The sequence below is a fragment of the Indicator indicator genome, chromosome 1 (genome assembly GCF_027791375.1).
Source record: "Indicator indicator isolate 239-I01 chromosome 1, UM_Iind_1.1, whole genome shotgun sequence".
Lineage (NCBI taxonomy): Eukaryota > Metazoa > Chordata > Aves > Piciformes > Indicatoridae > Indicator > Indicator indicator.
In genome coordinates, this window is record NC_072010.1 from 91,341,159 (window position 1) to 91,367,354 (window position 26,196).

A 26,196-nucleotide genomic window follows, 5' to 3' on the forward strand; every position below is an offset into this window, starting at 1 on the left:
TTTCCAGACATTACGCTTCGTCCCTATCAACTAGAAGGCGTAAATTGGCTGGTGCAATGCTGTGGTATCCAGCGTGGCTGTATTTTGAGTGACGAGATGGGTCTTGGGAAGACTTGTCAGGTGTGTTGTCTTCTTCTGGAGAATGATCTTTACCAAACTTGTGGTTTTTTAGCCCAGAATGAAAAAAGAATCAGCACCCTAATGACTGGTGAATTAAGGAGCCTCATCCTGAAGTCCATATTCAAAAGAGAGAGCTCATTGTTCTTTTGTTCCCTAATCATTTAAACCACCTGTTAAGTCCTGAGTAACACTCTAAAAAGGTTTCAGGGTTTTGTAAAAAGTGATCATCTTTACAGGCACCTTAATGCATAATTCGTAGTGCACAGAGTTGCAGGCACAACACACAGCCAATACAGAGAGGTTGATGTCATTTCATTCACCTGCAGTAAGATGGGTTTTGAATTTGTCACTATATGAATTAAGATTTTTTTTTTTTTGTAAGTTGTTCAACAAGTTTCAGTTTTGTTAGAAAATGAGCCTGCTAGTATTCAATTTCTCTAAAAAAACCCAAACCAGTAGTTTTAGAAAGTGATGGATGGTAGATCTTCTTTTTTGTGACTGTGAGAGAAAGGTTTTTGGAAAGGGACTCCAAATATTGAGGCCATGATTTAGGATCTGAGCTTTTTTGTCATTGGTGATGGATCTTATTTGATATTTCCTGCTTTGTGCTAGGGAACCTGTGGGAACTGACTACAAAGCTCTACAAGGAGATAGGATTCAACCCAATAGCCTGAAGCTAAATAAACTTTCTTTGTTATTTTTTTTCTTTGCTTTCTAGACTATCTGTCTACTTCTTTATATGACAAAAAAAATAACAAGCAAAGAGAAATTTTTGATACTTTGTCCTCTGTCTGTTCTGAGCAACTGGAAGGAAGAACTGGAGAGGTAGGTTTCAACAGTTGTCTGGCTCATATTCTTACACAGCAAGTTACAAAGATTCTGTTCAGATGTGCTCAGTAAAACATTTTTCTTCCTTTCAGAAAAAAAAATCAAATGGGAAGATACTAAACTAGCAAGTTAGTGCAAGCTATGTAGTTAATGCAGTCTTTACACTGCTGTGGTATGCATGAATTCATTCAATTTCTAATATTGGCTGACTTTCAGTCCAAGTGTCTGCACTAGCTCCTTGCCTTTTACTGATCTGTAACCCTCCATGCTCAGCCTCTCTTAGGCAAAATCTGCAGAAGACAGTCAGGATTCTGTATGATGAAAGGTAAGACCCGAGTTGAATAGTATCTTCCTTGGCATGCTCACATATGCATGCAAAATACATTACATCTGTGCATGCAACATATCTTCACTGGGGTGCAGTGACTAGGCTGATGACACATTTGCTATTTCTGGAATGTGTACATTTTTAAGCTGGAGCCCAAAGATTCCATTTAAGAAAAGAAAGTTAAACGACTAGAACAGAAGTCTGTCTGTGTAGCTATTGGGTGATGCTGTCTCAGCATCAAAGTCATCGAGGTTATGTTCTGAGGTGAGCTGGCCTGATTTGGGTAGCCTTGTGGTTGGAATAGTTGGGGGGAAGTGCATCTCTTCACAAGATCAGCAGTGAACAGCTACCCAGGAGGAAAATTAGGCAAACATCAGTGATGAAGTCAAATGAAGAATTTTATGGTCCAAACTGTTCCTCTATGGAACTGTTTTTATTTGCTTTTTTGACTAGTCCCTTCCAACCCCTAACATCCAGTGGTCCTATGACTAAGAGGATAGATTTTTGAGACCCTGATATGGACCTGTTTGCTGTAGACTTTGTTTGCATTTATTTTAGCATGATTTAGGCCAATTCTTTGGCACCAACTGGGCAAATTGTGTTCGTTCACTTGCTTCTCATGGGCTTTTTCAGCTCAGACTAGAGACAGGCCATAGGACTGTTTTTCAATCAGTTGATTGAAACTTGGGTTGCAAGACCTAGGAGAACACAGTTTATTTGGGTCTTGTGTAGACCACAACCAGGAGCTGAGATGCCAACCTGAGAAACCGAACCCTCAGAAAGGGTTAGATTGAAAAGCTGAGATCCATCCACATTTCACAGGAGGGCAGAGTGCTGGGGTCAGGGCTTCTCATTATCTGTGCAGTAGTTGTTTGATAATGGCATCCAGGGTCATAAGCACCTGAAAGGCTTCGTTTGACTCAATGGATTATGTTCCTCCTTTTGACAACAGGTTTGCTCCAGGTCTTTCCTTTGTGACATACATAGGCAGCAAGGAGGAGCGACCTAAGCTGCAACAGAGACTGAAAGAGCAATCTCACTTCCAAGTGCTTTTGACTACGTACGAGGTATGTGATATCTTTGAAAGGAGGGATCAAGTTTTAAATTGTGTTTTCCATTCCTCTGTACCACCCAGCTCACACCTTGTCCTTTGTACTCATCTCTGACTTCTATCTTTACTGTGTTTGGACTTTGTGTGAGCTGGTCCTTAGTTATCTGGAGCGGTGAAAAAGCCCTTCTCTGAGTCATTTCCACTCAGACGTTACTTCATGCCAGCACTTTGATTTTATTTTAACAATCTCTTAACAAACACATCAGCTTGAAATTCAGTGCAAAGCTCCTTAACCCCACCTCTTCTGATCTTCTTTTCCCTTTGTCCTTTTGCATTTGCTCTCTTCAAGTATTTCACGTGATCCCGCTGAGAGCCTCTGACCACTCTGAGTCTGAATCTTCTTCCACCTTGCAGAAGCAGGAATGGGTTAGCAGTGATAAACCTTGTCCTAAATATCATAAATGGCAATGCTCATAATCAAGCAAGTCTGCCATCAACTGTGTCAAGATACTCACTTAGCTAGGATTTTTCTTGTCTCTATTTTGGATGATAAAATTCAGTACGTTTTAGGGATTTCTCTGAAGTGACCTGATTGAATCTGAAGCTGGTCAAGCAATGCCTGCACTTTAGGATACTATAGGGTCATTTTAATAGCTTAGGGTAATCCACAGAAGCATATCATATGTTTGGTTAGAGTGAAAATGATTGTGATGCTGAGTGTGCATAGTGTTTTTACGGAGTGAGAAAGATGAAAAAATTCACAGGGGTAAAGAGCATCTATGGCATGTGTAAATTTCCATTAATTCTCTGAGATTCTACTGCTTGTGTTTTGCCAGACAAGTTAAAACGTAGGATCATAACATCTTGTGGTTCTGATAGATATCATGTTACTTCCCTTAGGTAATAAGTGGCTTCGTTCCACTCTCTTCCATTCCACCACAGTTTCCAAGTAGATAAAAAGATGTTCTGTTTCTTAACAGGTGTATTTACATATGTCATAAATAATTTCTTTTCATTGCAGATTTGTATGAAAGATGCAGCATTTCTAAACTTGTGAGTGTGATTTACATTTTTTTCAAGTATAATTCTGCGTATCTGTCAACAGTTTAAGTGTATGTTTCTATGTGTGAGATCCCATCCCACTCTTTTTTTTTTTCACGAGTCAAGGCTGTTCTCTGCTTGTGATTAGAGCTTTGCCTTGTCCAGTTTTCAGTGAATAATCTCTAATGTCAGTTAAGATGTACATGAACTGGCATTTTTCATGCCAGTTAAGTGAAAATAATATGATACATAGTGGCTGATAGCAGTACACTAAATATCAGTCCAGAAGATTGCTATTTATAACACAGGATATCTTCAGAAGTTTTGGTTTGCAAAAGTATTAGATGCAAAATTTGCTGAAATTGACTTGCATTGTACTCAGGTGATGATGTGCTGATACCATATCCTGAAGCTGACTGCCTCCTGCCTCCAGTCAATTGTTCATGGACCATTACACTTTCTAGTAAGACTGATTGTACAGCTGAAACTCAGCCTGTAGGACTTTTACAGAAGCCTATCCTTGAAATGGGGAGGCATGTTTGTATTTTTCTAATAGTAGCACCAATGCCTTGCTATAGTGGTAAGTGCTGTGACAAATTCTGGGGGCAGCCATATATCATGAATGCTTTAGGATCTTTGTCGGAGATAAAACTCAACAGCCTCCACTGAAACAGTTCTGGATATCCCGGGGCTGGTCCTGTTGTCTTTCTGCAAAGCATGTGCCCTTGGCCTCAGGTGGAACTAGCATGTTTTGCTGGATGAATGCATTATGGTAGAATCAAGGCCTTGTGAAAGGTAGACAGTTTCTTACCATGTCCTGCACTGCTGCTTGTGATTTTGCTTATTTTGCAGCTTAGCCTTGAGATGTAGCAGTTGTTCTAGTTAGATGCTGAAGTGGGTATGGTGGGGCCAGACACAGGCAGTCACACACACACTCATATAAGCAAAGCGTTCAGCATGTCCCTTTAATAATCCCCAAATACGTACTGGCCCAAATGTAATTACAGAAGTGAGGGTCCAGGTGCTACAGCTTTTCCTCATAGAAGCTGTGCTGATAGGCATAAGACTTCACAGGTGTCCCTGTATTGGCAGTGTAAGCCCTCAATCTTACAGCTGCTCGAGCTCCTGGGGAGAAGTCTCCCCTTTTATTGTATGGTGGTCCAGCCCCTGTCCCTGCATGTTTGGCCAGAACGTGTGGGGAGAGGTGCCAAGCCCTACCTCCATGTACATAAGAGTGACGGTTTCTGCACATGCATCTGCTGGGTTTGGGGGCCCACAGGCACCTGTGGGGGTACTGAAGTTCCAGCTGTTGTTTTCCCAATTGCCTTTGCATGCTTTCCTAATCAGCCTTGCCTTCAAGACTCCCTCCTGCCAGTTCCTTATCTCTGAGCAGTGTCTTCTGCTTGCGCAGTCAAAAATATTCATGGGCCAACAACGGACCATTTCCCAGTTAACCCATTCTAATACATGCCACGTTAACATGTCCTAATACAGCAATGTAACACCATCACAAGTCAATTGAGCAAGAGCCTTGTTCTAATGTAATGTGAGAATGTGGCAATACATCCAAAACCCCTTGCCCCCCACAAAGACAGGATGGGGGGGAAGCGGAGAATCTGGGATAGAGGGAGCCAGGGGAAGATACGTCCCCCCACCCAGGGCTGTGGGTCAGTAGACACGTATGAACCCTTCCCCCAAGCCATGTGCCAGTTTCTCCTTTTCCCCCCATCCAAGCTTTGAGGGGAGGGGCTTTGGATGTACTGCCACACTCCACCCTATTGACGTTTCAACAAAAATAACTTGGCCCCTTGGAGTGGTGGAGCAGTCATCTCTTGTCTCCAAAGTTAAAAGGGGATGCAGTTTAGTAAGGTTTCTTTTGTGCTCCTTGTGGATCATCATTTTCCAGTACAGAGCATGAGTACCTTTAACCTAGGGCTTCATGTACAGTACATGCAATGAGCTACTGTAGGACAAGACAACGAACATTGCAATCACATACAACAATGTACTGATGACTCTGCATAACCAGTGCAATCCTGATGGAGCAACAATTGCTCTGAGTCCTTGGCCTCAGGGTATGCATGCAGAATCACACACAAAATCAGTATCTCAATCTCCACCCCATGATGTGCGCTCATCACTGAAGACTGAGTCTTCATCCTTCTGGGTGATGGTTGCTTTGCTGGAAACAAGTCTTCAATGTGGTCTCTGTCCTGTAAGGATATAAAAACTGGCTGCAGTGTAGAGAAAGGGCTGAATGTTTTTTTTTTTTTTTTCCAAATGGGCATCATACTGTGAGATATTCTAGAAGGGATCAAAAGGCTCAAACAGGCCCCTATTACTTTCCTCAACTTTGTTTAAGGACACAGAAAAGGTGTTCAGAACGGGAAAAGAGACTCCTGTCCGTAACCAGGGCTGTCAAGGAAGCAGAGAAACTGTATACTTCACAAGCCACTGTGGTGCAAGGCCTGTTCCCTCTGCTAATATCAGTCCTCAAGGGTGGAGGTTGAGACTGACATATTGATCCTGCACGCAATTCTGTACGCATATCCTGAGTAGGTTACCTCAGGCAGAAGAAAAGCTGGAGAGTCATACTTTCCCTCCTCTGCCTATCCTTCAGCCATACCTGACTCTGTGATGTGGGACTTGAATCCCCAGTGGTAAGCAGGCACAAGCACTGAGGACTGAAAAGGTCTGGAGTTTTTATTAAGCCTGGTGGTGGTACTAGGTCACCAGTGATTCTGTAGCCTACTTGATGAGACACTGCATATAGCTGTATCAAACCCAGAACAAGCTAAAGCTCTTGTCTTGGGTGATTTGCAAAAGGCTGTCATCACTATCTGATTCTAGTTGGTGAGTTTTTGCACAGGTGGGCCTAATCTTTCTTGTTCCAAACCGTAGACCTCCTTGAATGTTTGACTGACTTATTCGTATGTTATTTGCCCCATAGAAAGGAGGGTGGAGAGACAAGCAATAAATGCAAGAGAATTTACTTAGTTTTGATTTCAAGAAAACTCATCCAGGCCATAGTTAAGAAGCTATGTTGGCTCTTGAAAAGCAGTACTTGTGCATTCTTCCTGTCCCTGTTATGATGTTTGCTTGTGGGTCATGCAGTAGGACTGTCTCAAGTTCAGCCAAGCAGATCTAACACTTACTTCAGTCTTTTTGTACTGACAAGAATGAATTGTGTACCCCTAACTGAAGATGCTCGTTTTTTTCAGCTTTAGCTGGGCTGCCTTGGTTGTAGATGAAGCTCACAGACTGAAAAATCAAAGTTCTCTGCTTTACAAGATGCTTTCTGAGGTAAAAGAACTCATCCATCTTTTAGTGTATAAAGCCTTTTTTCTCTTCAGTATAGCACACAGGTTCTCTGTTCTTCTGAGTATTTCTTAAGCTTTGGGCCACATCCAATTGCCAGAGTTGGTGAACAGATTTAGTGGCGGGCAGATAAACGTCTATCTTGTTGGCTTTGCATGGAAATGAGCAGTGTGTAGTCCTTATCTCTTACTCTGACTTGTGTATGGGCTTGACACGTTGGGGCAATTTGAGAGACCAAAAAATTAAAGCAGACAGACATAAAACTGAATCACTACTGTGCTACCGAAGTGGTAGAAGTCTGTGTGGTTTAAGATAATGTAAAGCAACAAGAGGCTATCTGCACCTCTGGGAGGATGAAGGAACCCTGGCCTAGTCCATGACTTGAGGTCCCATGAACCCTGGGATTCAATAGAGTTTTTAGTCTGGAGAAAAGAAAGATGAGGGATGAGCATTCTTGCTTTCTATGGCTACTTGAAAGGAGGTTGTATTGAGCTTGTGCTGGTGTTTTCTCTAGTACAGGGGATAGGATGAGAGGAAATGGCCTCAAGTTGTACCAGGGGAGGTTTAGGCTGGATGTCAGAAAACCCTTCTTCAGTTAAAAGGGCTCTCAAATAGTGAAACAAGTTCCCCAAGGAGGTGGTTAAATCCCTGTCCCTGCAGGTGTTGAAAAGATGGAGAGATGTGGTGTTAAGGGACATAGTTTAATACCAGACTTGGTAGAGTTGAAAGTCTTTCCCAGCTGAAACAATTCTGTGATTATCCCTTTTTTAATTGAAATGAGTCGAATTGCTCCAGCTTCCAAAGCATCCTGCCGAAGTACCTGGATGTGCCTGAAGGCTACACTTCTTGTCATGGCAGTGAACCACGGGCATTAGGTCTGGGCTAGCATCAGGAACTGGGGGTTATGTAGTCTAAAGAAATGGAGATTGAGGGGAGGCTTTCTCACTCTATAGATCTAGGAGGTTGTAGTGAGGTGGGTGTTGATCTCCTCTCCCAAGTAATGAGTGATAGGATGAGAGGATGTTGCCTCAAGTTGTGCCATGGGAGTTTAAAGATTGGACAGTAAGAAAAATTTCTTCAAGAGTTGTCAAGCACTGGATCTGACTGCCCAGGGAACTGGTTGAGTCACCAGCCCTGGAGGTATTTAAAAGATGTGTAGATGTGGCACTTGGTTTAATGGTGGATGTGGCAGTGTTTGATTAACAATTGGGCTTGATGATCTTAAAGATCTTTTCCAACCTCAACAATTCTATGATTCTATGACTGTTACACCATACCTTATGTTAGATAGTTTTGGCAGACATTTACATTCTGTGGGCAGTTTTGTGCCATCTGTCATCTTTAAGTTAAACTTAAGATTAGCATGAGGGGAGTTGTGTATAAAGTAGCATTGCATTACAGATATTTTCTCTTCATAATTTTGTGTTGTTGCTGGTTCTTTCAGTTCTCAGTAGGCTTCAGTCTGCTACTCACAGGCACTCCAATCCAGAACAACCTCCAGGAACTGTACTCCTTACTCAGCCTTATTGAGCCTGACATCTTTCCTAGAACAGAAGTGAAAGAGTTTGTTGAGTATTACCAAGCAGTTGAAAAGGACAGTGAGCCAGGTCAGTGATAAACAGTGTGTACTTGAATCAAAAGCAGCTGTTACCTGTGTAGGAGGCAGACATGTTTTGACCCCTTTATTTGCCTTTTTATAATTCTTAGTTTTACGTTGACTATTGTTAAAACAAAGCCACTAAAAGTAATGATTATTTACCATAATGTAGTTCTTACCTATTTAAGGTACAGCCTTGTGGTTTGGTTTCTCTGTAAAAAGGAACTTAAATCATTTCACTAACAGATGTGAAGTTCCTTATGCAGTTATTTTGAAAGTGTAGTGTGAAGGTACTGTATAAATTCCTTATATTTAATGCAGTAATCTTCCCTCATTTTTTTCCCTTGACTCTGTATAGCTAAAGAATTGCACAATCTTCTGCAGCCATTTTTGCTTCGAAGAGTTAAATCTGAGGTGGCTGCAGAGCTTCCAAAGAAGGTGGAAGTGGTTCTGTACCATGGAATGTCAGCCCTGCAAAGGAAGTACTACAAAGCCATTTTGATGAAAGATCTAGGTAATTGAAGGGTTTGAACCCTATTGGCTACTTTTAAAACTAAAATTAATTTCTTTTGTAAATCCATGCTCTCTTGCAGTGAAGGAGAGAATAATTTGGCCTGCAGAATATGCATAAAGCGAACATTTCTTTGGGCTGCTTGATTTTTTGTTTTACCTTGTGCTAAAATATCTAAGAGACACAACAATCTGGAGCTGAGCATTTGCAGAGCTGGGGATGGCTACCTTCAGGATTCTGCTTTGGGCCAGCCTGTAATTAAAAATACTTGTCACCAGGTAACCGTCCTCCTCTCCCATGTTTTTGTGTTCAGATAAAAGGATGGTGCAGAAAATTCTGGATGTGGATTTCTACAAATTATCCAGCATTAGTACAGATGCATTATCTGTAACAAAGCATCCTGAGCAATGAGACAGAAAGTATTTCTTTCAGTCTGAATTCCTCCTCTTCCATCTCTGCATACCACATCATGTGGCTTACTATTGCTTACCAGTTGTAGGGAAAATAAAACTGGGGGGACAGAGACCATTTATTCTTTTAGGGCTAATGCCTAGTGCATCAAGAAGCCAGTGGTGCTTTGCATGTGCATCACCAGGCGGACTGAACCTTGTTCTGAAGTCAGCATATGTGCACATACCTTCTTTGTCTCCTCACAAAAACAACTTCCTGGTTGCCCAGTAGATCTTGACTCTGCTGTATGCTTTTTTTTTTTTTGTTGTTGAAAAAATCAAATGAACTGCATCAGATTTCTTTCACTGTTGTGGTGATTTCTAGTTCTATAATTTAGTCTTGAAAAAATCACAGTGACCCTTTCCAGGGCATTTCACAAGGCAGAATAGTTTTCATCAGAGTAGTTTTCTAAAGACTTGTTCAAAAAACTGTGAGAAGTTTTGTTTGGTCCATGAAAGCACATGTGGTAGTCTTGAGATAAAAATTTAAATGCAGATGGGATATACAGGGAGAGATATTCCAGTACTGAAGCAATGCAGAGCAGCACTCAGTGCCCAGATATTCCTAGTCACACCTATTGATGGAGCATGGCCTTTCCTGCTCAGATCCCTTTTTGTGCTCTTTGTTCTAGATGCGTTTGAAAATGAGACAGGAAGGAAAGTTACACTTCAGAATGTCTTAATTCAGCTTCGGAAGTGTGTTGCCCACCCATACCTTTTCAGTGGTAAGAAAGCACTCCTCTCTCCAAAAAGAGAGAAGTTTCTTGATTTACACATTGGTTTTCTGTTACTGCTTGGCAGCGTAATGCTTAGAAGAAGTAAGGAATAAACAATGTTGTACTTGAATCAGAACCATCTGTGAGTTCCAACAATAATTCATCAGTAATGAAGAATAAGCTTGGGGACTGTGTGAAGTCTCTGCAGCTCTTCACTTGTTTCCTTATCACTGCATCCACTCTCATCTAAACAATGAAATCAATGCTTTGCGAACTGTGTTCTTTAGAGACAGAGCAGGACCATCCCTTCTTAAGCAAGCCTCATAGGGATCTGTTTAGCACTAGGTAGCAGTGCAGACGCACTGAGGTTGACTACCAAGTTGTTACTTGCATAGTATTTGGTCTGCCTTTGAAACTCCTTTCTGTTGCAGGTGTTGAGCCAGAACCATTTGAGATTGGAGACCATATAGTTGAAGCCAGTGGCAAGCTGTGTTTGTTGGATAAACTCCTTTCATTCTTATACGCTGGGTATGTCATACCAGGGTGAGGAAATCAGAGTGAGGTTCACCTAAGGAGAAGTAGTAAACTGGGAATTCAAAAGACTTTATTTAGCCGTGGAATGAGTAGATACTCATTACAACCCAAGCATCACCCTATTTGTTGCATATTATTGACTACCTGAAAAGAGTAATTTCAGTAGAAAGTGCTGCATTGGAAATGGTAGAGGAGCCTCAATGATTTTTGTAGTTTCCCTTTAAACATTTCTTGAAACACTTCACTAACTCTTGTGTTCTTGTATTTGCTGTATTTGGGAACATGGGAGAATAGCCATCTGATAGGTTGAGGTTATCTGGTTTGTGGGTTTCTTGAGAACACCTTCCAAGGCATCAGTTGAGTTTCTTCATGCTGCCATGTCTGTTAGCTTTGGAGGCAGAACACATACCAAATGTGAAAAAGAAAATTGACTGGACCCAAAACCAGGAATAAGCTGAAACTTCAACTTTGGGAATGGCATTCAGAACTCCTGGTGCTGGACTCTGCTGACTTTGGAACCTGGAATCCAAAGACCTTGTGCATTTACCTCCATGTCTCAGCTGGGAAGCAAATCAAACTGCAGTTTGCATTTTGGTGCACACTGCCTGTGAAGCAGTGCCTCCTGCAGGACACAAATTCTACCTTCTTTAACTGCTTCCGAAGAACAGAAATTCAACAGACCTTGTGACATTCTGATCTAGTTGTGGAGGTTTTTCTCCTTCTGCTGTATAGCAATTCATGAGTGCCTCTCCCTTGAAAGTCTTTGCCACAGGACCAGCCCTGTGCAAATTCTGGACTTGAAAATGCCTGTGTTCTGCTCTACAGTGAAGTCTTATTTAAACAGCACTGAAGCCTAGAGCTGGGAGGGAGTAGATTTGATTTCTCACTTATACACAATTGTAGGCAGAAGGTTATTTGCTGGAGGAGGAAGTGCTCTGCTGCCACAGAAATGCTGATACGAATTTTTCCCAGCATTTAAGTGTGTAGTGTGATTTGAAGCTGGCATGACTGCAGCATGGAACGAGTAACAGCAGCAGGTCCAACTCAACCCATGACACGGGACCTTGCTATGTAACTATAATTGGTTAAGCTATTGTAACCTTTCTACCATGCTGAAATGCTGTCACAGTATGTTGAGGCTCAGAATCATAGAACTGTTGAGGTGGAAAAGACCTTCGAGATCATCAAGTCTAAACACTTGCCTAGAGCTCATAGTCCCACCACTACTGCTAAGCTACTACCATGATGTCTTCTGTTCTTCCAGTGGCCACCGTGTCTTGCTCTTTTCTCAGATGACTCAACTGCTTGATATCCTGCAAGACTACATGGACTACAGAGGTATGTTCTGCACACTTTGGCAGCACAGAGCTTATCCTAGCAATATCTGTCATATATTATTCCTCTAATTTTGGTTGATCTGTCTGGGGTGGAAAAGGCACCATGATGAGAATTTATTGCTTCTTAGTATGTAGAAACTATCTTCTTGCAGTGGTGCTGTGAGTTAGAGAGTCTTGATTCAGCTCTTTACTATCTTGATTCAGTCCTTCACTGTGGTACCACCTGCCTGAAATGAGCTGGCACTGAAATGTTGTTTTTCAAAGTAGTTTCAGCTTTGGGTCTTCTATAAAATGGGACTAACAGATGGCAGGGTAGCAATGCTTCATTATATACCTGTGTTCAGTTATGTGCCTGAGTCCTGAAGTAATTGCACTGAAGGCGGTAGGCTTGCTCTAGATTCAGTTTGTCCAACACAAAAAGCAAATCGGGCCACAGTCATACCAGGAAATTAATTTTTGATGGAAACAGTTGTTGGCAGTGGGGCCCCAACATGTCTGCAAGGGCAGGTTGGATCAGACCATTTTTGGCAAGGTTGCCAGAATGTTCTTGGGACATTTGCTTTTGTTTCAATGCACATGGCTCTTTGCCTATTTAGGATTTCTTATGAAAGAGGCTTTTGTTTTGTGTTTATAGTTTTGGACAACTGATAATGCAGGATAAAGCCAAATGTAGGGCTGGATCCCCTACTGCTCACTCACAGGAAAGCACACGCTGAAGGCTATGGGAGTTTGCATATGGAGGATCCAATGGTTGTTGTCCTTTTTAGCGGGGCCAACGGCCAGCACAGCATAGTCTGAAATGGGACTATGTGCTTTGACTTTGGCTCTGAGCTTTCCTGTTGTGTTTCCGAGCAGTAAATTAAATGCTAAGAGTTTCTGCTTCAGACTCAGCAAAATGACCGTTTGCCAACAGTCAATCTGGAAGTCAGGGTCACTATTTCAGTTTATACAAGGCTTGACTGTGAAAGAATGGAGGAGCTGAAGGCAACGAAAGGAGAATTGAGACTGGAGGATTTGGCACAAAAAGATTCAGCACAGCAGAGAATGAGGGAGAGGGTTAAGAGCACAGACAGGATTTCAGAAACATACATGTTGCTTGTTTAAAAAGGCTACAGCTATGAGCGGCTGGATGGCTCTGTTAGGGGTGAAGAGAGACACCTTGCCATTAAGAACTTCGGTCAACAGCCCATCTTCATCTTCCTGCTGAGCACCAGAGCAGGTAAGGAAGGAAAGATAAAGAACCCATCTTGCTTCTGCATTCTTCTTTGCCCTCTTTGGCAAGATTTCAGGGAGTTCTGAATCCTACAGAGCCTGTTAATATGGGGGATTTTTGAGGGAGACAAGACACATCATGAACTTGGGTCTCTCAGCTAGAACATATGGCTTCTGTGCTTTCAGCAGCTGATGCCAACATACTTTTCATATTGCAGCCACTTGAGTTACTTTTTTAGTTCTGCGTCCCTAATGCCTGTCCCCATGCCAAATTGAGCTTTAGGAATCTTGCTAACATCTTATTTCTGCAAGCACCAGACTTTAGGCAGGAACAGACTTCCTTTAAGTAAGCTGGTAGAATTGCTTTTTGAGTCTGCTGATCATGGGCATGCTCTCTACCTGGCAGATAGAATCAAATGAGAGCCTCTTAGTGTCCTGAGACTTCGAAGAACACTGGGACTGCCATCTGTGCTTCTTCCCCTCTTAGTTCCTCAGGCTGTGTCTTCTACACAGTTTCGAACCTTCCTGTCTCTATTTAGACAAGTGCAAGAGGCAGGCTTGTCTCTAGAGGAGGGATCCACAGTGCTTGATCTAAAGCATCAAACTTGAATCAAGTTTTCCTTTGGGCCTTTGGTCAGACTTTTATCCAATGACTGAGGAAAGTGTGTAGAGAGATTGAAGAGAAGCACCTAGTGCTACATGGTAGGAGTAAGTGTGTCTCTCACCACAGTGCCTGAACTCTATTTGTCCATGTCAACCAGACTTAGAGTTCTTTTTTACTGCACTTTGCTATGTCTGGATAAAGTAGGGGAGGGGTGTGCTTAACAGTATTTCCACCAGTGTTAAGAACAGATTTTCAGGTGCATGACTGTTTGTACTTGCAGGGATGTTCTGATTACTGTGAAGAGGTGCTTGGCTTGAGCTGGAAAAAATGTAGGACAGAAGCTCCTTCTTCTAACTACACTATGTAGTCACAATAGTGGGTTTTAAAAATACATAATTATTTATTTTAGAGTGTTGTTATCTTCCCCCCCCCCCCCCTCATTCCATGAGAACCTAAACTTTAAGCTGGAAAACTTTAAGTCCTCTAAATACCTAGGCTCTGGTTGTTGTATAGTTGTGCCTGGTATTTTCCACTGTTTCAGCTTTTCCACTGTTTCACCACTGTGTTTGCCTGTTGCTTCTGTGCTGCTGTCCCTTGTAGCTTCAGTGAAGCCGGTCCTTGCTGGATCAGTGTGCCTGCCAGCAGAAGAATATGTCTGTGTTCATCAGCTGTGACAACCAGTCCCCTTTGCAATGGATCACAGAATCAGAGAATGCCAGGTTGGGAGGGACCCCAAGGATCATCTGGTCCAACTTTTCTAGGTGATAGTGTAGTTTAAATGAGATGGCACATAACCCTGTCAAGCTGAGCCTTAAAATTGTCCAATGCAGGGGACTCCACTACTTCCTATTACAAAGTCTAACTGTTCTCATAGTGAAAAATCTTCTTCTTGAGTCCACTTCCACCCTATCTTTTTTGATTGCATTGCACAGAACAGTTGGATTTGGACTGCTGCAGAAAGCTGGAAGCTGGAAGTGGAAAGCTTACCCATCTAAGTCCTTGAAACACTCAGATTTGGGGTTGAGAGAGAGATCTGACAGAACCTTGCATAGCAAAAATTCTCCAGATTCTCCTTGTTTTGTTTTGGTTGTTTGTTTTTTTTTTTTTTTCCCCGCTGAAAACATATTTTGTGCCCTTCTTTGTTTGTAGGTGGAGTTGGCATGAACCTGACAGCAGCAGACACAGTTATTTTCACCGATAGCGATTTTAACCCACAAAATGACTTGCAGGCAATAGCACGAGCTCACCGGATTGGGCAGCACAAGTGAGAAATGGTGCTACTTCTGGTTTGGTTCTGACTCTCTTGGTCTCTGTATTGCAGTCCCTATCCATAGGTGATGGTGGGGTGAAGGACGACAGGTTGAAGAGGGAGAGCAGAGAGGATCTGATGTCTTTGCTTTTCTGTTGCAGCCTCACAGAGTCTTGTACTTGCCATACGCTTAGAACTTTGTAGATTTGGAGGAGAGAGGATCTAGAGGTTTGCTTCCACTTCTGCAGTGTACATTGCTTCTGTATCCCAGAAGCAGTTGTATCAGCATTGCATTTCAGCTGGTGATTTTTCTTGACTTTCTTGCCTTTTTTTACCCTACCAAAGGGTAGACCTTCTAGTACCTGAAGGGGGCCTGCAAGAAAGCTGGGGAGGGACCTTTTACAAGGGCTAGGAGTGATAGGACAAGGGGGAATGGGTTTAAGCTGCAAAAGGGTAGATCTAACTGGATATTGGGAAGAAATTCTCTACAGTGAGGGTGGTGAGACACTGAAACAGGTTGCCCAGGGAAGTTGAATACTGGAAGTGTTCAAGGCCAGGTTGGATGGGACCTTGAGCAGCCTGATGTAGTGGGAGGTGTCCCTGCCCATGGCAGGGGGGTTGGAACTAGATGATCTTGAAGGTCCCTTCCAACTCAAACCATTCTGTGAAAGAAGTGGGTGAGGAGATGGTGCTCTATGCCAGGAAACAGCTTTAGTGCACCTCAGAAAAAAGAAAACAATAAGAATTTTCATAAACTTTTCAAGGCCTGTGAAAATCATCCGCTTGGTTGGGCGAGACACAGTTGAGGAAATAATCTACCGAAGAGCTGCTTCTAAGCTCCACCTGACAAATGCCGTTTTAGAAGGAGGTCAGTTTGCTCTGGGAGCACCCAAGCCTCAGAGAGCAGCAGCATTACAGGTAAAATAGAGCTATATCCTCAATTTGACTCCAGTAATGTCTTCAGAAATGTTCCAGAGTATTTCTGTCTGATATGAATCTGTCCAATCCTATCCTATGGGACTAGCCAAACATGGAATGCATTGGGGGAGATCTGCAGTGACATGTCAGCTTGTGCATGCCTTAGGAACCAAAATGACATCCCACAACCAGACAAGATCTGATGTTGGAAGACGTTTTACAATTTTGAGGTGCATCCATTGTTAAAAAGGGGTGTGTTTTCTTGGGGAAGATAGAACATCTCTCCTTGATTTGCTTGTTTGTTTTTAATTTTATCAGGGCTAAAGTGGAAGCTGACTCATTGTTTCTATAACTTGTCTGTCCCTGGTGCTTTTTTCTTATAAACAGAGTTGATGATAAGTACTTAGCTTTAGGTTCCTAGTTTCAAACTCGGTCAACGTTCTCTTGACATCTTGGCAAATCCAATGTCTGAGAGTCAGGGCATGATTTATAATTCTGACCTTAAAGTTGAGGTTTGTGCTGGAAACTTGAGTTGAGAACCTCAGCCGAAGTAACATTTATGGGAGTATATCCCCTGTGTGCAATTAAACCTGGGAGAGGCTTGGAATTAGTGTGGCCTTTCCCCCACTGCCTCCCTTCCCTGCCCCATCAGAATGTATCTCTGCAGTTATAGTTTCCAAGGGAGAAGTGAAATTGACCCCATAGGAAATTCCATGCTAATATTTTTTTTCTCCCCATGGATTTTTTGTTTTTGTGGAATGCTTTTGTTTTAAAGGAGTTAGGGGCAAAACCAAGCAGGGTCATTTTGGCTTATAAAGACCACAACTTAAAATGCTGGCTGTGTTCATCATTTAGCCCTGGAGAAAAATGACCTGTTCAAGCCTGGATGAGTTACGCTTGAGAGAGATGTTGTAGGGGCCTGTCCCATCAGGTGTTCAGAGAACTGAGCATGTTAAAGCCTAAATGTTTTGACAGGTAAAATGAAGGCTTAAGATTTCTCCACTTGTACACTCTGCATTTAAGCCTGAGAAGTTCAAGACAGTGAGATTAGCATGGAATTAGGAAATATTAATACTGAACTTCCCCCCTTCTCTTTGTTGAAGCTGAGTGAAATCCTGAAATTCGGCTTGGATAAATTGCTCTCCTCTGAGGGGAGCACCATGCAGGATGTGGAGCTAGAAAACATCCTTGGAGAGACAAAAGAAGGGAAGTGGGTAATGGATGTTGCCCTGTCAAGAGAAAGAGAGAGTGAAGAGGAGGACACAGAGAGTAAGTTAAGCATCTAAATACCTATCAAATGTATGACACTTGGGTACTGGTAGAAAAAGCTTACCAGAAAGGTGGCACTTTTCAAGCAACAAGAAAAGTGGACTTGTAGTTAAGTTACTTTCATTTTGTTTGTGGTCTACTGACAAACTTTATTTTTGAGCCTTTATTGGTCTTTTTCTTCTTTCTGTGTCCTTATTTGCCTATTTGTAAGATAATGGTAACAATACTTGCCCAATTTTGGTAGGTAGGGGACTGAATTCCTTCACGTGCTTTGAATATTTTGATGAAATTAATGAGAAAAGGGGAAATATTCAGACTGCAGCTGCTATTTGTTACTGCAGAGAAATGGTAAGACATGTCTACAGTTTTAGAGATCTAACAGTAATTTAAGGAAAGGCTATATAGCAGGTGTTCTGTATATATCTCTCAAAAAATATTTGCCATGAAAATCACGAGTTGAGATGCCTTAAAAAATCCAAAATGTCAGATAAGAAATGCAAAGTCATGGAGTCTGAACAATTAGAACAAACCTACTCTTTTCTTCAGTCCTTGACCTTCCAGTCTGGACATTACACAATTGTGGTTAGTTTTTCATAGCCCCATGCTATTTGAGAATAAATTCTAAGGATACTTTCCTGTTTCTAGTTTCATGGTGAGAAAGAGACTGATTTTCTGGTTTGAGCACATAGTAGCACTTAAATATAGATCTGTGGCTGAAGCAGAAATAGAGTCCTGCAGGTTAGGTATTATCTGTCCTGCAGCAGTTGCCAGCAGCAAGTAATTACTTGCTGAGACTTAGCAAAGAGTGGTATTTTCTGTTGGTAACTGAAAGAGGAGCAGTGATAGCACACTGTAATAGCTATTGGGAAAATGGCTCACCTGATGGCAGTAACTCTGGGTTGCCAGAGTTCTTATTTTGTTTGGGAGCTCAGAAGAAAACGTTTGGTGTCCATTTAAGAGTTACCTGTAACTAGATAGCACAGCTAAATGAATTGGCTACAGGCAGAGATGGAATGACCAAAGGAGGAGTGATGGAGACACAGCTTAAAATACTTAATTGTCTGAAATAGGTAAAATGTTTCTTTGCCAATGTAAATGACTTAACTGAAAAGCTGTTGCCTAAGGAAGCAAATCTTGATTCTGTTGTTTCTAGACAAAGCTGACACTGGCCGTACAAACAAATGATGAGATTGTTTTTTTCTGCTGAGGGTAGAACACAGCATTACAGAGAAGCCAAATTTCTTTCGATGTCATTGTACACTTCAGGTTTTACTGGCTTTCAGTTCCTTTTTACATGCTATTTTTTTTTTCTTTTAAAGACCACATGTACGTGTACGAAGGCAAAGATTATTCCAAAGAACCCAGCAGAGAAGACAAAAAAGCATTTGATCAGCTTTTAGATGTTCAGAAAGCCTTGACCGAAGAGACCAGTAAGGAAGGGAGAGCTCTCCGGAACAAAGCAAATGTAAGATAAAAGACAAGACACACGATGCTCTTTCATTCACTTGTGGAAAATGAGGCTGACAGTTTTCTCTCTTTACCTATTGCCTGCAGAAGATACGTTAAAATACTTAGATGTCAGCGTAGTAAAGCTAGCTCTTGAATCTGAGAGCTTGACAGTTCAGCAATTCTGATAACAGATAAGAGGAATGATATGCTGGAGACTCAAATAAGCATGTCACAAAACTACATATTAAGTGATCATTGAGACCTGTGGACAAGTAGACAAATGGGAAAGGAGTATAGTTTAAGGTGGGCACCAGACATGGCTTTAAGTTGAGTAGTTTGTTTCCATGGTGCTTCTTTCTTTCTCCAGGCCCTTCTCACAGGCCTCTGGGAACAGTCAACCAGGAGGAAGCACTTGTTGAGTGCAGAGGAGCTGGAGGCTAGGAGGAAGAAGCGCCAAGAAGCTGCAGCAAAGAGAGCACGACTCATGGAGGAAAGGAAGAAAGCAAAAGCAGAGGCAGAACACAAGAAAAAGTATGGTTTGTACTGCACTGACGACTTGTAAGCTGATGTCTGTTATTCTGTACCCTAGAAACGTTTGTCTGTCTGACAAAAACAAGTTGTGCCCTGCATCCACTCTGGCAGCTGGGGCTGGGGATGAGGAGAGAAGGTGACAAAATGGCTGCCAGCCACTCTAGTAAGAGAGTTAGCTTCATACTTGAGGATGTTTCTGTGTTTGGTCGAACTGTGTGATACAGGGATGTGAAGGTGGAAAAATGGCTCGAGTCCCTAGCAAGGGTTCTTCTCTGAATACACTACCTGACCTCCCATCTGATTTAATTCATAGAGAGTGGCTGGAATAAGAACCCTGTGTCTGAATGTACAGTCAGCTTTAGGGAGAAACTTTCTGAAGTGTCATAGCTAGACTGTATGTATTGTTCTGACATCTGCAACTCTGGCATGGTTCCTAACTTTCTTCTGGTTTCCTACATGTTCTTCCTTTTCACCACTCAAAGTAGCTTCTTGCCTTTTTGTCATGCACTCACTTTTTCCATGCCTGCAATTAGCTTACCATCATATCTGGCTCTTTATATCACAGATAACAAGTGTGATAAACCTGGTTCTGGCCCAAAATAGGGGAAGGGAGCAGAGGGAATGCAGGTCCAGGTCTTCAGTGTTTCACTGCAATTTAAAACAAGCTGTGTGCCCCCCCCCCCTCCTCTGGTTTTCATTGACCACCATATTCTCTTGTTTTGTTTCAGGATGGCCTGGTGGGAGGCAAATCATTACACATCTACTTGCCTTCCTTCAGAGGAGAGTGACTCTGAGGAAGAGTTTGAGGAGGATGAGGATGGGCTGAATGCAGATTTAGATTATGAAGATGCAGACTTGAACTGTATCAAGTATGTCATGGGAGATGTCACACAACCCAAAGCAGAAGAGGAGGATGCCATCATTGTCCACTGCCTAGGTGGGACTTAAGATAACAGGAATGTTGTTGGATGAGGTGGACAGGGGAGCTGAACTGTCTCTACCAGCTCAGTAGTTTCTAATTTTCTTCTAGACCAAAGTAATTTGGATTTGAGTCTGATTTAATTTTGAGTGTTACAGAGGCAATACAGCCTCTACTCCACCATGTCTAGCTCACACAAGTACTAGCAAGGCATGCTTGGGTCTTTCTGTGCCCTCTCTGGACTCATGCATGAGCATCTTGAAAGGTGCTTGTGTGGCTTGAAATTTTGGCTGTAGACAAGTGAGGACGGTTTCTCCTGAAAGCAGGGCCTTTTATTCATGGCATGGAAGCTGTAGATTGAACTGAGATATTGAAAATTGCCTCGTTTTTACAGTTAGCAGAGACTTTCAGGCACTTCCAGAGGCTCAGGTCAGAGCTTCTCATCCGTCAGCACTGACAGTACAGAGATTCTAGGCTAGTCTCCTAATTTAAGGACCTCTGTTTAGACGCTGAAGCTGAGGGAGAGAAATTCGGGCTACAGAATTCCTCCTGAATCAGTATGGAGGTGCTCTCTAAGCAGGGTTATAGCAGAATATTATAATCTGTTTTGGTTTATGTTAAACTCTGCACAAAACCTCATGTTTAAAGTGAAAATGCCAAGTAAAAGCAGAAGTCCACAAATAAACATCCAGCTGTGGGATGCCTGATGCACCGATCTGGGGATGTACTAGGTGTACGCTTTATATACCTTTATGCACATATGTGAGGATACCAGCAGGTTCACTGCTGGTTGGCTTCAGTTCATGTGTGGTTCCTGTATCTGGTTTTTGATGCTTCGGTTGCCTTAGTACAGAGCAGGTCCCTTTTCTGCAAGGGTGGTCTTCAACCTGACTTTTTAAAAGCAAGTTAACTTGGCATTTCATTCTAGATGACTCCGGCCGCTGGGGAAGGGGTGGCTTATTTACAGCTCTAGAGGCTCGTTCTGATCAGCCAAGGAAAATATATGAGATGGCAGGAAAGATGAAAGGTAAGAGATTAAAACATAACCGTAGGGCAAGACACAGGAAAGAGCTTAAATCCCACTGACGTTGCAGGAGTGCCTGGATACCTGGATACCCGTGTTCTTTTCAGTTTTCTCTAGATATGTGCATCCCTAGCTCTGCAGGTAGTAATACAGTGGATGCTTTGACTTGACTTGTTTGGAGTGTGAGAACTCTGCAGGGGGTTAGTCATTCCAATTCACACTGCAAGTCATTAAAGAAAAAAACAACAACCAAAACCCAAGTGATCATTTTTCACAGGATGTTTTTTGCTATATAAGACAGAGTGCTACATTGCCTATCAAAGTGCCTTTAAGAAGGATGAAAGCCACCTCAGGCAGTGCTCAGCTGAGCCTTTGGTTCCCTTCAAACACTGATCTTCTCCTGAGCATGTAATAGTAGTTCTGAGTTACCTGCAGCTGGTGAGGAACATACATCTTGCTGTAAGGTGGACCTGTTGTTTTTTTCTAATTTCCTGAGATGCTTCCTTCTCGTTCCAGTCTCTCTTTGCATTTATGGTCTTTAACTGGGATCTCTGTGTATTGGGGGCTAGTAAGACATCTGTCTTGCTTTTCTAGGCAATGGGTCTCACTCTGCTGTGAACAGTCATGAGGAGACAAAGCCAAGGAGAATAGTACAGAACATGACAGTGAAATCACAGCTGCATTGACTGCCAGTTGACTATTCAGACCTGATTTGCTATTTTTTTTTTATTCTTGTTTTCTGCACAGACCTGGAGTTAGGACGAACTCTGTTATTCCCTATTGATGATAAAAAATCCAGGAAAAAAGGACAAGACTTGGTGAGAATCATAGAATCATAGAATTGTTAGGGTTGGAAGGCACCTCAAGGATCATCTAATTCCAACCTCCCTGCCATGGGCAGGGACACCTCACACTAGGTCAGGTTGCTCAGAGCCACATCCAGCCTGACCTTAAAAACCTCCAGGGATGGGGCTTCTACCACCTCCCTGGGCAAACCTGTTCCAGTGTCTCACCACCCTCACTGTAATGAATTTCCTCCTAACATCCTATCTGAATCTACACATTTCTATTTTTGTTCCATTCCCCCTAGTCCTATCATTACCTGACACCCTAAAAAGTTCTCCCCAGCTTTCTTGTAGGCCCCCTTAAGATACTGGAAAGCCACAATAAGGTTTCCTTGGAGCCTTCTCTTCTCCAGACTGAACAGCCCTAACTCAGGATGATAAGCTCCTTCTTGTTTTGCTCTGTCCACATTTTTGAAGCTGTATGGAATGAATGTTTTGTCTTTTCCCGGCAGTAATGGTACTGAATACTAAGCATGGCTAAGCTACAGTTAAACATGAAAGGAAGGAGATATTTTTCTTAGAACAAATAGTAATGCAGTTTTCTAGCAGCTATCACTGTGTCTCTTAGCACTGTATATAGACTCCATTTCAATTTTTTGGTCTGTTTCTCCTTAGTTGGCCTTGATTGTAGCTCAGCACCGGGATCGGTCCAACAACTTGTCTGGCATTAAGCTGTCTGCTTTGGAAAAAGGCCTGAAGAAGATTTATTTAGCAGCCAAGAAAAGGAGTGGTAAGTGTCTGTGCAGGAGAACTGTGAATGCTTAAATGTATAATTGCACCTAAAGATGATGACCAATTTCCACCTCTCCTGTTCTTTTTTTTTTTTTTTTTCACCTGAAGTGAGGCAAGAGTGAGATTTCCATGGCAGATAACTTTGTGTTCCAAAATATTTCTTCTGTTTTTGTTGGCTAGCTTGAAGTTCTTATCTAGATTGCTTTCTGTATATGTATCTTGTCCTAAAGACTGTGCACCCTCTGTTTCCCTCCTCCTCAGCATCAGTGCATCTTCCACGTATTGGGTATGCAACAAAAGGCTTCAATTGGTACGGTACCGAGCGACTCATCAGAAAATATTTGGCAACACGGGGTATCCCCACTCTTATGTATCCTTTTGGAGTGTCTTATTCTGTTCAGAATCTAGTATCAATATGATCCCCTAGATACCTTGGAGCATGTAAAACAAGAAAGCAGAGCAAGGTACATATGCTGCAGTCCAGCTGAAAACTTGATTTCTCTGACTTTGCTGTCATCAAGCTATTCTTTCCACAGCGAGGATGTAGCATTTAGGTGATAATGACAGATTAGTGATTCACTGTGTCCATCAGAAATTGTCATAACTAGGTGCTAGTGACAGCTGACAGCAGTCAACTTACCTGTATAGGCCCCCTGTTTGTGGGGGAGATGACTGGAATTTCAGAATAACAGAAGTGACTCAGAAGCAAAGTGAGAATGTGGAAAAAAAAATAAATCCCATGACAGCGTTGCAAGCAAGTGATAACCTGCTTCCTTGGCTGAACGTGGTGGAGTTGGTGTGTGTTAGGGGATGGGCTTTTGTAACAAAGGATCTTATTGCTTTCACCTTCCAGGAGAGGAAGCAGAGGTTTAAAAGGAGGCTGTGTCTTGCCACTTCTCTAGGAAGACATGTGTTTGCTACGCTGTCAGCAATTCTGTGAAATGGAAAGCCTGAAACAAAGACAATGGTGTTCAGAGCACTCTGCCTCCTTCCTTGGTGAACATCTTAGTGGACATGTTGTCTGGCATTCCTTGACACCACCTCCTTAACGCTTTTTATTAGATACTACTTCCCTAGGAATAAAGGCATCTCCTCAGCTTCACAACCATACTCCTCTTCAGTGACAGTCTCAAAGCCATGAAGATGCATTAATTTCACTGAGAAACATGCGCAAAACATCAGGGATCTTTTCAACACCACGCAGACAGTCTGTATGCATCCAGTTCTGAAACAAGGCTTACAAAACTGTTACTTGCTCCTGCATCTCTCTGCTTCTGTTGGCCAGATCATTTACGTATTGTTAGTAGCTTTGGAGGAAAATGAGACTGCTTCAGTCCAAAGGTCTTTGGATAAGGATGTGGGCCTAGTCCCAGAGCTGTTTTGGAGATGGAAAATTAAACTTTCACTAATGGTCAGTTGTTATCCCTTACATTAAGTTATTGCTTAGGCTTGGAATATGATACTGTTTTGACAGATTTTCCCCACCCCCCTTCAAATTTCATGTTTTATCTCACTATACCTTTTTTCAGTTAGCTTTTTAGTGGTTACGTGGGACTCTGTGTACACATAGACACAGACATTCCACATAGACATCTCATTGGAAAAGATGATGTCCATATTAACAACACTGCATGACAACCACACAGTACAAACTGTTCATACTGTTTCAGGTCCCCAGAAGTCCTTTTGAGTTGCATTTGTTCTGTACCTGAAGGGGGCCTACAAGAAAGCTGCAGAGGGACTTTTTACAAGGGCTTGTACTGATAGGGCAAGGAATAATGGCTTTAAGCTGGAAGAGGGGAGATTTAGACTGGATATTGGGAAGAAATTCTTTACTGTGAGGGTGGTGAGACACTAAAACAGGTTGCCCAGGGAAGTTGTGGAGGCCTCTTTCCTGGAGGTGTTCAAGGCCAGGCTGGACAGGACCTTGAACAACCTGATCTAGTGGAAGGTGTACCTGCCCATGGCAGGGGGTTTGGAACTAGATGAGCTTTAATGTCATAGAATCATAGAATAGAATCATAGAATCAGCCAGGTTGGAAGAGACCTCCAAGATCATCCAGTCCAACCTATCACCCAGCCCTATCCAATCAACTAGACCATGGCACTAAGTGCCTCATCCAGTCTCCTCTTGAACATCTCCAGTGATGGCAACTCCACCACCTCCCTGGGCAGCACATTCCAATGGGCAATCACCCTCTCTGTGAAGAACTTCTTCCTGACATCCAGCCTATACCTCCCCTGGCGCACCTTGAGACTGTGTCCTCTTGTTCTGGTGCTGGTTGCCTGGGAGAAGAGACCAACCTCCACCTGGCTACAACCTCCCTTCAGGTAATTGTAGAGAGCAATGAGGTCACCCCTGAGCCTCCTCTTCACCAGGCTAAACACCCCCAGCTCCCTCAGCCTCTCCTCATAGGGTTTGTGTTCCAGGCCCCTCACCAGCTTTGTTGCCCTTCTCTGGACACGTTCTAGTACCTCAACATCCCTCTTAAATTGAGGAGTCTGGAACTGGACACAATACTCAAGGTGTAGCTTGACCAGTGCTGAGTACAGGGGAAGAATAACCTCCCTTGACTTGCTGGCTACACAATAATATAGAGGCCAGGATGCCATCAGCCTTCCTGGCCACCAGGGCACACTGCTGGCTCATGTTCAGCCTACTATCAACCAGCACCCCCAGGTCCCTCTCTGTCTGGTTGCTTTCCAGCCTCTCTGTCCCCAGCCTGTAGTGCTGCTTGGGGTTGTTGTGGCCAAAGTGTAGAACCCTGCACTTAGCCTTGTTAAATTTCATCCCATTGGCCTCTGCCCACCCATCCAGCCTGTCCAGGTCCCTCTGCAGGGCCCTTCTACCCTCCAACAGATCAACACCTGCTCCTAACTTGGTGTCATCTGCAAACTTACTGAGGATGGACTCAATCCCCTCATCCAGATCATCAATAAAGATATTGAATGGGATGGGGCCCAACATTGATCCCTGTGGGACACCACTAGTGACAGGCTGCCAGCTGGAAGTGGCACCATTCACCACCACTCTCTGGGCCTAGCCCTCCAGCCAGTTCTTGACACATTTCAGAGTGAATCTGTCCAAACCACGAGCTTCCAGCTTTGCCAGGAGCTTCTTGTGGCAGACAGTGTCAAAGGCTTTGCTGAAGTCCAGGTAGACTACATCCACATCCCTTCCAACCCAAAACATTCTATGATTCTATAAAATACAAAATTTGGCTACATAATTGCATGCTTACAATCAAGAAAAATCCTGACCCCAGTGTTCAGTACAAGGGTGTGCAAAGCTGCCAGAATTTGAGTCTGACTTTATAAATGACGCCTTCCTTTCTCCCACAAGTGCTTTTTAATGGCACCTCATTGTAGCAGCTGCCAGACAAAACCAGTTTCTTACTGCTGTCCAAAAAATTCTGTGAAAGGTTCCATGACCCTTTGATTCACTTCAGGGAAATCTTAATACAGAGTTTTTGATGTTGGCTTTACTGCAACAAAGAGAACTTTCCTGGGTTTTCTGCACTGTTTGCTTTAGCATATTTTGAAGGGTTTTTATTTGCCTGGTACAGCTAGACAGTAGCAGCTCTCCTAGTAACTCTTTTGGCCAGAGACTGTAA

General features: G+C 42.8%; 1 protein-coding gene across 1 annotated transcript; it reads left to right on the forward strand.

The window, feature by feature from the left end:
* Window positions 1-81: 81 nt before the first annotated feature.
* On the forward strand, window positions 82-23,723 carry CHD1L (chromodomain helicase DNA binding protein 1 like). Its single transcript, XM_054383222.1, has 22 exons — window positions 82-120; window positions 839-945; window positions 2,229-2,343; window positions 3,349-3,380; window positions 6,590-6,671; window positions 8,131-8,293; window positions 8,642-8,797; window positions 9,876-9,968; window positions 10,391-10,487; window positions 11,758-11,831; window positions 12,939-13,049; window positions 14,796-14,910; window positions 15,660-15,813; window positions 16,917-17,082; window positions 18,402-18,547; window positions 18,899-19,062; window positions 19,791-19,999; window positions 20,910-21,008; window positions 21,753-21,823; window positions 22,466-22,580; window positions 22,844-22,952; window positions 23,645-23,723. Exons 1-22 carry the CDS (start codon window positions 97-99, stop codon window positions 23,721-23,723), a joined length of 2,481 nt encoding a protein of 826 aa, XP_054239197.1. The 5' UTR covers window positions 82-96.
* Window positions 23,724-26,196: the final 2,473 nt, after the last annotated feature.